The sequence below is a fragment of the Poecilia reticulata genome, linkage group LG14, assembly GCF_000633615.1.
Source record: "Poecilia reticulata strain Guanapo linkage group LG14, Guppy_female_1.0+MT, whole genome shotgun sequence".
Lineage (NCBI taxonomy): Eukaryota > Metazoa > Chordata > Actinopteri > Cyprinodontiformes > Poeciliidae > Poecilia > Poecilia reticulata.
This window is the reverse complement of record NC_024344.1, coordinates 2,103,310-2,117,185: the sequence shown is the minus strand read 5'-3', so window position 1 is coordinate 2,117,185 and position 13,876 is coordinate 2,103,310. Positions and strand designations below refer to the sequence as shown.

The following is a 13,876-nucleotide window of genomic DNA, read 5'->3' as shown; positions in this document are numbered from 1 at the left end:
TTAATTCAAGCATTGTTAAAAGAGAACAAAGAGTGGCATCACATTACCAGAGGCACATCCTGTACAAACGCTGGTTTGAGTTTCACAAATATTTTCATGATCCTCAAATTCATCTGGGAATAATGTTAGGATGTACAACTAGAGCTGTGCCTTCACCTCACATGTGTTTCTTCAGCAGTAGGTCAAACTGTGTCAAACCAGTTCGCTTAGTGCTTAACTAGGATTATCATTGTGACCTAGAGACTGTACATCCGATCACTGTGCCACGATCAGACAATGACTGAAAACAAAGAGAATGGTCAACTGTGGACTACAAACAATGTTTTATGGAAATTTGTGCCGTTGCTTATTTAGGTCCTTCAGCTACTAACTGCATGGATCAAGCTTACCATGACCTAATAAAGGAAGATTATAGTCTGTCATATTTACTACACAGAAAATGTGTTGAACCTGAAAAAATCTCCTGTTTGGGGATTGTTGGGATTGATTTTACAACCCTGATCTATTTTTGGGTCTGGAGCTACCAACGCTGTATTTTGGTACACACTCATCATTATTTTAAATCAAATTAAAAATGCCTGCTTGCAATATAAGATTTTTTTCCCTTTACAATGGGATTAATGGTGAGGCAGAGGCAGCAGTGGGTTCTCAGATATTGTCCAAGTTCTTCCAAAAGTAGTTTACCTACATATGTATGGCAATTCTTACTGCAGCTTTTTATAAGCAAGTTTTATTCCCATCTTCCTTTACCTTTTCAAGCACAAACATGAAACATTTTAAATATTTTTCTGTAAATATGAGAGCTATGTGAGATATATTTTAAAAAGCATACAACCTCTATCAAGGTTTTGTGTGCTGTCCAACAAGAGCAACAAAAAAAAAAGTTTATTGATCAATGTTTCACTGGCAGTGTGGACACATCAATACTCATTCACAGCTCATGTATGTCCATTTCTGGGACTGGTCCTGTGATAGTACACAGTTGCTCCTCTTACCTTGGCTGCACTGATCTGCTCTTTCCTAAACCTCTCCAGTGGAATAATCAACACATCGTTGGCGTTTTCGATCTACAGAAGGGTGTACACACACACACACACACACACACACACACACACACACAGACACACACACACACACACACACACACACAGAGACATGTTTCTCATTCAGCTGCAGCATATCTTACGGCATGTGTGATTTGAACTTAATAATCATCAAACTAGAGCTGTTCAAGTTCAGAGAACATTAACAAAATCTAGCAAAGAGACAAATTATTTAATGCAAAATATCACAAGATATGACTATATCTTATAAAATATTAAAGATTTTATATCATCAAATCCTTATTTAAATGTGAAAATAAATTCCAGAATTGTTGTTACTTTTCCAGACTACGCTGAAATTTTGTGTAGTAGACAAAGATCACAGAGGCCAAAACTTACTTGTAAATTTGAATATGGTACAACATAAGGAACAACGGTCTTCATGTTTTGACCAAAGATTTTCTTATGTCAAATAAAGGAAAAAAGCAAAACAGAAATATCCTAATATGTACTAAAAGTAATCAATGCTTTAGTCACTCACCATCCTTGTCCTTTCATCCTCCAGGTTTTGTAGGACAGTTGCAAACTCCTGAAGTGACTTGGCTGAGGAAAGTCGAGTTGGTGAAAGCAACAAATTAGACAGATGAAAACAATAAACAAAACAAGAAGGGGTGTAACTTTGAAACAAAACTTTAATTCAATCCAGTTCAGATTATTTTTTAGTATATATACAGGCAAATGCCAACAGGTGGGTTTGAATGGAATTTAAAAAACTCAAGAAATTAACTGGGACTGAGATCCCTCTTCAGAGGGATTGTGTCTGATGTTTTCACAGWGAACACAGTTTCCCRGATCAYTGGCAAGCGAGACACTCCTACATTGTTTGGGTCAGAGTTTCCACTTGAGTTGCCTCTGCCTGTCTGACACTTCAGGCGCATATACAAACACAGACACACTTCAGCTCATACTGAGCACGTGCAGAAAGGGGGAGTACTTGTGAAAATGACAGCTTCCAGAGGAATCACAATCACTACTGCTTTACAGTCAGATTTTACAAATATTTTATCCAGGCATGTAGAATTATATCTTAATTTCACCTGTTTCTTAATATGCATCACCTTGCAGCAGCAGAGTCTGTAGCAGGGAGAATATCAGTCCTGACATGTCTATGAATACTCCACACAAACAACAGTTCAGCCCAGTTGAGTGTCAAGCTGTTCAGGAAAGATAACTGGGGATAGTTAAACAACAGTAGTGGGTGGGACAGAGCGAAGCCCGGAGCCGCGGCCCGCACAGACAGAGCCGGGCAGTCATGAGAGGGGTGTGGCGCCGGCACTCCTACTGACACAGCAGGATGTCTGAACATAAATTGTCCAGATGAGTACTGGGAATTAATAGTTTTATTCTACAGCACAACAACATTGATATTAGGCTGACTCTGTCAGCTTTAGGTCTGCAACTCTTAAAAAGTGACTTATTTCTTTGTTTCTTCRTTGAATACTTTTGTGTCTGAGGTTCTAGCAATTAAAAACAAAAAAAAGATAGATCAAAGTTTGATTTGCACTTTCTTGGATTAAAATATACTTCTTTTGAAATCTTTTAAATCTGCAGAGGAAATGTCAATTTGAAAAACATTAAGCGTTGCTGCATTTGCTACTCCTCTGAAATGGTAAGGAAAAACAGATGTGCATCTCACTTGACTTCAGAAAGACAGTAAATATCATAATAAACCGCACCATTAGTTTGTTTTGTGATTCATACAGTTTTAGTTTCTTGGTAATCCCTTTGCCAGTAAATGTAGCTTTGAAATAACTTATTATGACACAATAAAAACAAACTGCTACCAGAAAACTGTCACAGCATAACTAAAAATTCAAAACTGAAATAAAACTCAGGAATGGAGCAAAGCTCTGACTTTATGAAACCAATATGTGAAAAGTAGAGTCTGACATGAGAGCCAGTGTGCGTTCAGTAGCCCTCAGCCAGACAGTGAAAGCAAAAAGAAGAGGTATTTCTGTGTGCTTTTTGAGAATTTGCCCTGTGTTGTATTTTTCAATTAAAAACTAAAAGAGAAGGCACAGTGCTATGAAAAAGTATTTGACTTCTTGCAGTTTGCTTGTAGGTGTAAGGGGCAGTTCATTTGTTCTGATCCAATCTTCTCTGGATTGGATCAGGTTTTACTCCTAATGGGTGAAATCTGAAAGAGTTAAATGAGCGAAGAACTCACAAACTTAATAAATCTATAATACTATTTTATGGCAAATAGATTTGCATCTATTTTAAAAGATGAATTCCTAAGATAAATTAGGACACTTAAAGTGACTCCCTACACCCCCCACTACCATCTGCAAAGACATGAGCTGTAGAACAAATACTTGGTGCTGAAATCCTTTTGAATAGTGGTCAAAATGTACCACAGACTGTCTCATCATGATAACTTTTGTTTTGTTTAAATGTTTACTACAGACAAAGTTTAATCCCAAAATAAATCAGGGAATCTGAAAACATCTTTGCAGATGAAAAGTGAAAAATATATGAGGAGGCTTTTAAAAATGATCTGACATGCCTGTTCTCTTCTACACAGCATTGTCATGAATCCATTCACAGGCATTCATTTTCTGACACACCGATTTCTACGGTAACATTTCAACACACTCACCAATGCATATCTCGTCATCTGTTTCAGCATCACCAATACACTGGAATTTGAAGTCGTTGAGAGAGTCTGCAAACTTCCTCTTTGCTGTCGACAAACCTGACAACAGAAAAATAAGAAAAGTCATGTTAACTGAGGCACATTACAAATAATATGCATTTCTAAATTAAATTCACCTTAAACTGTGATTGTGGATGTAATCGGTTGCATAGACTCATAAAAGGCATCGCATGTTTGTGTAAACGCTGCCTTTAAATATGTTAGAAACCTGCCTTCTATTGCAGTTTCTTATAATAATGTTATGACATCTCTTGTTTATCTGCACATATGTTCGTGCTGCAAAGGTTCAAAAAGTTCTATTAACCTTAAGTCACATTAGCCACATAAGGCAGTAAAAATCCTTCAACAGTTGCATGTGAATCCAAATAAAACATAAGGCACTAAAAGCGCCAAGGAGATAGACACTCGCAGCAAGTTTGGCTTCTCTTGCATTATAACTCACGGGCAGATTTGGCTTCACTACAGCATTTCCTGTTGCTGGGCTGGCTGAGGTCAGCCGCACACACAGGCTCAGAGTGAAATAGGGGCAGGATAACGAGGAAGGCACAAACGGAGACACATTATTCATACGTTTCTTAGAAACCACACGTTGTGGGGGGGACTCACCGAAACCAGGGTCTCGCATGCAATCCTGACTAAAGGAATCAAGGCGCTCAAGTAGACTTAAAATAATGATCGTTTTATATGGCTGGTTTGGGGATAATATCTGGTCTTGTGTTTTGGTGGTCAAAGAAGAAAGAGAAAGACTTAAAGGGGTAACATTATGATGTGGTAAAACTCAGCAGGGAAGTCCTACTTTTTAAGGAGCAGGACATATTCAGAACGAAAGTACCGTTTGAAATCCAATGATAGTTTAGAAAACAACGATATGATTTGACAAAAATGACGGAAATGGACAAACCATGTCTCTTACAGAAACATGTGGGAGTCATGGGAAGGACAGTGAGTGTAAAGAAGACAGGCAGTAGTTGGTTTTGCTCGTGTGCATGCTGCAGGATCGGTGCAGTTTGCCAGTCAGAAATGAATCCCAGGCCTCTGGAGTCCTGACGGAACTGCCAGAGAATTAGACATGCTGCTGGCACACACTGACATACATCATTGACACAATGAATCACTGTAGGATGTCACCAAGCAATGAGCCAGAGTTGCTTTACCTCATTAAAGTATCCAAAGAATGATGAGGCTGAAGCCAAAGTCTGAATTTGAAAGATAAGAACTTTAAATTCCAAAAATCTGCTAGTGCTAACAGAATAGTAGTCTCAGGTTGGAACCAAACACTGTAAACAGTAGAGGTGTGTAGCATCTAATACACATTTAATTAATTGAATTACTGAAACATGTTTAATCGATTATTGTTTCTGATGGCCACCAGAGGGCAATTCTTGAAACGGCCTCTGTGAATATTTTTCTAAAAATGTGCAATGCAAATGGCTCACTTTTAGTTACCTTCTGTGCAGCATCATGTTCAGTTAAATCTCAGGGGGAAAAGCCAAAAAGTTTATTCTTAAGACCAGGGTTATTGTGACCTCTTAACTTTTGCATTTTTAAAAACTTGAATCTTTCTGGGCAATAGGGTATTTGCCTGTGACCATTATTTACCCTCCTTTATCCCCACTCCATCTACCAGGATAAAAACAATTTACTCAGACAGAAGTTGACCTCATAAATGACCCTGGCAGGGCAAAGGTACTTTCATATCAACATCCACCTTGATGGGTGGAGCTTATCATCTAAATTATCTCTTCTGATAGTGTCAGTATTTTATTTCACCACCTTACTTCAAATCCTATTGCAAGGACCTTTTTAATATATTTTTCCATTTCTACTTTGGCTACCTGCAGACAAATCCACAACTTTAACGCTTAGGCTACATTCACACAGGAGATCTTGACGCTAAACTTCTTTTTCTTTTTTCTTTTTTTTTTGCTGAAATCCAATTTTTTTTGTAGTTGTTAAGATGACATGATCACTATCAAACTTCTGTGTGAACATCGACCCACATGTTCAAATGAAGTACATGCACCATATTGCTTTTAATAAAACTTCAACGGCAGAAGTAATTGCAACACAGTTTTGACTTAAAGGGCAAATCTTTACTCAAACAGACTTTTCATCCGTATCAAGTTCTTTCAGAACCATTAAACATTGGAAAGCATGGCTGCAATGTGAACTTCCATTATATAACAGCATATGATGTAAACAAAGTTTTCTATCACACATTTTTCACTAACCTTTTATTTGCTCTGTTTAAACAATGACACAATGTTTGCAGCATGGGTGGCCTCTGAGAGAATGAAAGCCGGCTCTGCCAGCAATGACGTCTCGTATTTTTGTGCATTGCAAGAACGCCATCACTCATTTAACACATACCCTTACTTCATTCTGTTCTTTCTGGTTTCTCCTTCCTACCACTGACAGTTCCCCTCTGCACCTTGCAAGAACAGCGAAACTCATAACTTTTTTCTTCTGTGACTCTAGCCTTTGCTTCTCCAAGTGGTCCCTCTCATAAACTAACCACAAACCAATGATTAAGACAACAGAAGCTTTCAGAAGAGTAAACTCTCATCCCAGAATTCACTTTGCGGTCAGGGCCAGCACATTCTATGCTCAAAACAAAGTCAAATATAATTTCTTACCTTTGAGGTGATTGTCCAACATGCAATAAGTACAGCAGATTAATTAGTCTGACAATGGTTTGAAAATGTGTAAGTTTACAAGTACTAAATCGTCTCATGTTATCAAGCCAGTAAATGTTCACACCTCTGCAAATACTGAAGGTGCTTCAGTATTTATAAAACTACTGTTTACACAAAACAATTCACAAATGAGTAATGGACAGATACTTATAGGAACCCTGAATGAGAGGTAAAATAAATCACCCAACCACCGGAGAGCTGTACCAAAGAGAGTTGATTTAGCATCTGTAAGTCTCCAAAACAACCATTAGACTCATTTTATGCACCAACCGGTTGTTTGACTAGCATCACAAACGTAAACATAGAGTTTGCTAAACATGGCAAGGACTGTTTTTAGTCAAATAAGACTAAGACTGAGGTTTCCTACTACAAACATTCTGGGTGGGTTTGGCATGAAACAAAGGATAATTATTTAGAAATGCACCTCATACCAGTGCTGAACCATGAATAGGCTGAGGTTCACTGTACTGGCAGTGCTGACAAATTTGAACCCACATGTCCGTGAGTGTTCTATCAGTATTGACACACACACACACACACACACACACACGCACACACGCAGACACATGCACACACACACACAGAAACCAAATCATAGCTCTGAGGTCATTCAAACTAAACTTCCAAATCAAAACCATATTGTTGGCCAACACATTTCTCTAAAATATGTCCAACATAAGTGGATTCCAATAAAATAAGGCAATGTAGCAACAAGTACATTGTCCAGAGAGGCTGTTGTGTAGGAGATGGTCAATAACAAAACAGTAAAGCTTCACATTTATGAAATCTATTCTAAAGTGGTGATTCACATGTTCCTGTTTAGCAGATAGTTAAACAATGGCAACAATAAGCAGATAGAAGACCAAACTTAGCAAGACGTACAGTACAAATGACTCTCGGTGTTTAATGAGAAATCTGCTTTTTTCTAACTCCAAGTAAAGCAATCTTAGTTTGTATTTAATCATGATTATACAAAATCATTTTCACATATTTGTTTTGAACAGAAACTTTTCTTTAATAAATGAAATCCGCATTTGGAAGTTACCTTTTTGGATTTATTTAGGTTATCTTTGGCCAATATTAAATGATGATCCATTTCTCAGTAATGATTATGGCTAAATTTACACGGGACTGCTGTGTATAAACTGCTAGTATTTTCGGGCGTTGATTGGAAAAAGCTTCACGTTTAGATGGCATCATCAAGATGCCTTGAGTCAGCTGTAGTTGTCATGCCAGGCCACTAGATGGCACTGTGATTTTAGCATGTCATGTACTTTTGTCCCTTAGTTTCCACCTCAAAACCTTCCACCTCATTGTAAGCAGTACCCTGTCTCCATCTACCATGAACAAGGTTTTTGTGTAACACATACATATTCCTTATCGACAACACAGCACAATTGCTTTTGTTGTCATCTGCTTGTGCAAGAGTAGAGTAAACCCTCTAGCTGTGCGTTCTGTGCATGTGCGCTTCCACACCTGCAGAGTATTTCACACCTCTGAAGGGGGGATGCTACAGGGAGGTTTCACTCACACCTGGTTTCAAAAGGTACCAGTAGGAGAGATTATGGTCATTGGTGTCATGAAGGCGAGCGGCTGGACTGCAACAAAAATCTTAGTTTAGCTGAAGAGTGCCTCTGTGTAAATGGGCCTAAATAATGATTAAGTGATGATCCAAAGTGTGATTAAAAGAAAGACGGAAGCAAACAAAAGAAATCTGTTATAATGTCAAAAACAAATACTCTTTCACAATGCTTTATTTCATGTAAGAAAAAACGTCAGAGTTAAATTAAACATTTTTTTGCTTCTGCAGTATTCCATCATTGCTTCGGCTGATTTATTACTAGACCTATTGTTAATGTGACAAAAATTATGTGAAATATTTATAGTATGCTATTTCAGATTTCAAGTTCAAATAAAAACAACACATTGCTGATTGTAGATTATGCATAAACAATGTTCTCTTGTTGCGGATTAGTTCATGTGTGTGCGTGTGTGTGTGCGTGTGTGTGCCTGTGTGTGTGCATGCGTGTGTGCGCGTGTGTGTGTGTGCGTGTGCGTGTGTGTAAGTCTGTTAGCCAGTCCAGCCAAGAAGGAAAGCAGAGGATGGTGAAATCTAAAAATAGGTGACCCTGTTGACACAGGCCTTGTCCTTTTCCTCTCTTCTATCACACTTATAAGAAAGGATTCCTGCCATGCCTCTGTCCTTCATCCCTTACTAAACACACAATGCTGGGAAATGAAGGCAAATTTCGATTTTTTTTAAATAGCGTCTTTTAGCATTACAAATAAAAACTGCTATTTGCTTGTGCAATAATCAAGAGCCCCACAAGATTCCAATCCTGGACTTGATGCAAAGCAAAATAGCTACTGTTCATACTGATACGTTTATCGCAAATACATTATCATCGTCATATCACTGTTAGCAAAATTGTAAAAGTTACATTTAAATCCAACAATTCTTGGACTTAATTTTCCAAAAGTCATGAATTCATCCTTTGCATGCCAATTCTATAAACCACCTGTTGGATTTTCACTGCAAATGCTCGCACCTGATGTGTAACGGCCCCAAAATTACTGAAGGTCACAGCGTTTGCAGAAAGATTTAAAATGACAGATGTGAAAGAGGGAAGTGAGGTAAATGTGGATATATCTCAACAGATAAAAAAAAGATTGAGAAATTTTTATCAATATCAGTACTGTAATCACTTTGCTTTCATTTAAATCAAATCCTACGTACCGTAAATCCGTAATCCTTTCTTCTCTTCCACTGAATCCTCTACCAATATGAACAATAAGTGAGAATCTGTTCAATCACAATTCAAGGGCAAGTTATTTCAGAATATAAAAATCAAAGATTGGAATAGGCAGAGAATTTTGTAATAGGTGCATTTTCACAATTTGTCCTTTGACAAATCAACTTTTTCAGAGATTTGTCACTTTCAAACCAAAAGTGATTTGTCTCAAGCGAGAAATTGGGTGAGAATAACTCTTTGAACTGTAACATTTGACTCATGCTCAGTTCGTAGTTTAACAATGACATCTGCATACCAGGGACCACTGCTGGAATGTGACGTCTTGCACAGCAAAACACACACATAACACTGTCAGCTACACAAAAGGCATGTGCAATTAACCACAACCATGCAGCGACACAACGGGCCGTTGTGTGTGTGTTGTCCGCTCAAACCCACAAATACACAATCAAAAGAATGGGCTAGTGTGATATCAACAGGATATCCAGTGGTAGCCTGAACTCTGCTGTAGCTTTGTTCCACACACATGCGAATAAAAACCTCATTCATCAACTGGTACAAGCTCACACAATATTCATCGGCAGACAAAAGAAAGATTTTAGTCCCCTCATTTTATTCTTTGCATGACCTAGCAACCAAGCAAAGACTAGAATTTACTGACTTAATTAAAGGGTGAAACATTGCAAGTCACACTGCAGCCTACAAGTAGGATTTGTCTTGATAAACACTGAAAAGTAGCAGAGATTATATAAAGAAGTGTAAATATTACTTAGTGGCTGTTATTGTTTCTAAAAGCGTATACATTATTTTAATAGTGTTTACCCCATGTGGCCTCAAAGCAAAGTGTAGCTCCACTAGCTGTGACTCTTACTGCAGCATGTTTCAGTTAGACTTGGGAGCATTTTAATTTAGAAAACAATATTTTATGCTGAAGACAGCTCACAGCTTTGGCAGAATTCTAGCAGATTAAACCAATTTTCTAAGATGTTATAAAAAAAAAACCTGTGTAGTTCAAACTTTTTCTCTAATCATTCACAGACTTGAGAAACAAAGTTTAATTTATTACAGCAACCTTTGCATAAAAACAAAAAAAGTCAAGTGTAATTTGGCATGGAATTTGCATGACATCCAGGTTGAGGTTCAAAAACATGAGAGTTGGGTTAACTGGTCTCGCTTAATTGTCCTATGGTCTAAGCGTGCGTGCGTGCGTGCGTGCGTGCGTGCGTGCGTGCGTGCGTGCGTGTGTGTGCATGGTCATGTATCTTGTGTGTCTCTGTGTTGCCCTGTGATGGACTGACAGTGTACCCTGCCTCTTGCCCTGGATGAATCAATGTGTTCCACAATTATTGGCATAAGTTTTTGTCTAAATGAAGGTGAATTCATGGTTCCTTTTTCTACATAATGTAACCGGTAGTGCTTATGATTAAAAATAATAATAATTATGTGATCGGTATCGGAGATCGGTATCGGTGATCGGCCCTCATGGGTGATCGGAATCGGTATTAGCAGGAAAAAACCTGATCGGAACATCTCTAAATAAAAGTCAAAAGGAGAAAACTCAATGTTCAATGACAAAATCAACAACCTCATTTTATAACTTGCTTAGTTTTACATTGATCCAATCAAAGAAGCATCATTTTTACCACTAATTCCAGGATGGAAACTAAGCAGTGTTGAAATGTTAATTTGTTTAAACTCCTGCCAAATCCCAGTTCATCTGACAGCAGCTAAATCTTTCTGGGCCCACTCTGCTGGCTTTCTTGTAATACAAGCGTTAACGGTTTGAATTACTTGCATTACTCATGTTGTGGGGACATAAATCTGTTAACATTACTGGGCTTTGTGGCCTTGTTCCTTCTCGGGACCAAATCACAGCTTGAACAAACATAAATGATTAAGTTTTTGTTATGAAAGCTTGAGAAAAGGTTAACATGAGGATAAACGTACAGTTAGTAATTATTGTTGGGGTTAAATCCAAGACATTAAGATATCCGTAAGAAGCGTGAAAACAGAATGTCGCTCATACCACAATGGTTGATATTTGCTGTGGCAACACATCTGACCGGTGTTGTTCCTATTTCCTTTGAAAAAGATGTCCTCTGTATATGCAGGTCACTGCATGTTTAATATAAACCTTGGTGCATGAGCAGTCTGTCCTGTAACACAGCTTACAAGGTCAGTTTGAAACTTAGGAAAAATGAAACATTTCCATCCTGGCAGCTATTAGTCATAATGGAAGGGAACGTGTGTAAAAAAAAAAAAAAAACCTAGGAAGTGGACTTAGCTGCTTTTCAATGTTACCAAGGTGACTGAAGGGTTAAGGGAAGGTAGAGGCCAAAGGGTGTCTTTCATCTGTCCGTTCTGCTCTGTCAGCTTTAAGGAAACCTAGCTGCATGGGTGAACACTGACGAGCAACATATTGTTCCTGATCTCCCACATTAATGATTTATGTAGCCATGAAAGAAGAGCCGTGTGTTCAGTAAAGTCTCAGATTCATAATTTTTTCCTGTAACACCATCCGAAAATACAGCTTATAGATGTACAATATTATCAAATGTACATCACCGTATGTATAAAGCAGTTTGTTGCTCAGATGCAAAAATAAAAAAGATAATTACTGATAAATGGCTTCAGCTTACACAAGGACAGTAATAATGAAAAGGTAGTAATTAAAAAATTTACAAGAGGCTTCATATTAACAAGATAAGAATAAAGAACAGTTATTTTCACAGTTTATGTTTAATTTACAAATAACAACCTAACAGGAGAGTGTAGATATGGAGGAGAAATGGTTATGGATAGTCAAAACAGCACTGTTTATCCCAAACAGAGTGCTAAACATGCTTTCAATAAACGTTGGTGGAAATCTCCTAAAAACAACATTCACATAATTCACATAATTCAACTACTCAATCAACCCCTAAGTCATCACCCAATCAATAAATCCCTCATTAAAATTTAAGAATAATTCAATTATTCAATCAATTAAGTAATTAAACACCGTGGACGGGTTGCCAGTCCATCAGAGGACTCAACCAATTATCGAAACAATAAATCAAAGAACACATTAAACTATTTAAGCCAAAACTGACCAACTCACTAATCAATCAACCAATAAAACTTCAATTCAATCAACGAAGCAATCAATAAATTATATAACCAACCATTCAATCTACCATTCAACCAATAAAATTAATCAAAAAAAGAATATAACCAATCAACGAGAATCCTTTGAATTAATCTAATAATCAATAAACAGCAGTTTATCATCCATTCAACAAAGTAATCAATCGACCAACCTATCGATCACTATATTAACAAGTTATTAGGTAAACAATAAAGTTACCCACCTAAAGTTTAGCTCAGCAGTCAATGAAATTAAAATGAAGATATACTTAAAAAAGAGTGAAGATGAAAAACATTTCACATGGAGATACGTTAAAAATACAACCTTTAACTAAATGCAGATGCTCGATGCAGTGCAGAATCGTACGGTGTGATCAGAAACATTTCAAAACTCTGGAAACTACAGTTAGAAAAAAGTTATTCGATACACGTCATACAGACAAACACCTTCATGAAAAAGCTCCTGCATACTTTGAAATCACACTTCCTGTGGCCACTTGTATAAATACTTGCGCTGGTAGCTAAAGTACAGCCTGAACCCAGTCTTACCAGTCTACTCACCAGTCTTACCCTTCACCACCAGCCAATGTCTCAATTTTATTTTTAACAAGCATTTCACCATGAAGAAAATGAGACACCCTTTATTCTAAATTTAAACAATTAAATTAGACTCTGAGTGAGACGGGTTTTTCAAAATTTAAGTGCATGGTAGTTGCAACTTTAATAGCTATGAATAGCTGTAAAGAATAATCACTTAGAAGAAGTTGATCTTTGTCTTCAAGGCAGGGACAACAGAACCCTTTGTTTGCATTTACAACAATATAACACTCTTAAAACTTTTGTGTGCTACCAGCATCTCTATAAACACAGAAGAAGGAGGCTTGAGCTGCGCTGCAAGTGGGAGTCAATGACAGTAAAACATAAAAACTCACAGAGGACCTACCAGTGCATTCAGAGCCCCACATTTGGAACCACTTAGAAAAAGCAAACATGGGCCAACACATGACACAGCACCAATGGCTGACGAAGCACACCCAGCGTATGCACATGCACACTGGAAACATTCCTTTCGTCGATCTCAGCAGATGGTTTCCAGCACATCTTAATGCAGAGTCTAACGGGACAAGTGTGAATGTGCTAAGGATGTTTCTTTCTTCTTCCATTTACCTGACACAGTCTGCTTGGATCAAATGTCAAATATTTCAAAAGCAGAGCAAGTCCAGTTGCGTTTCAATCAAACACTACACACAATTCGTCTTTAACGCCAACCAAACTGCCGACGATTTGGAGGAATTACATCGAAGGAATTTGAAAAAGCAAAAACCTGAAATGATCTTAAAGCAATCTTCCATTTCTAATGGCAAGTGCATAATGTGTGGCGTGTTGTTCTTGTCACTGCTTGTTCAGAGTTCTTTGCCCTGTAATAGTACCATGCTCATCAGAATCTGACTGAATGGCACTCAGAGGCCAACAAAGCGACGAACAATGGCTATATAAAGCAAGGGAACAAAACGACGCCAACAATGACAAACAAAAGCTCAA

The 13,876-nt window shown here is 37.7% G+C and overlaps 1 protein-coding gene across 2 annotated transcripts in view; it reads right to left on the bottom strand.

Moving 5' to 3' along the window:
- LOC103475368 (rho GTPase-activating protein 26) overlaps positions 1-13,876 on the bottom strand; it is a 64,331-nt gene that overhangs the window by 27,537 nt on the left and 22,918 nt on the right. For both annotated transcript variants that reach the window (XM_008426937.2, XM_008426938.2), the window contains 3 exons: positions 3,703-3,798; positions 1,585-1,646; positions 996-1,067 (listed from right to left, as the gene is read on the bottom strand). In XM_008426937.2, coding sequence (XP_008425159.1) covers positions 996-1,067; positions 1,585-1,646; positions 3,703-3,798 — 230 coding nt within the window. The remainder of the gene's footprint in view (positions 1-995; positions 1,068-1,584; positions 1,647-3,702; positions 3,799-13,876) is intronic.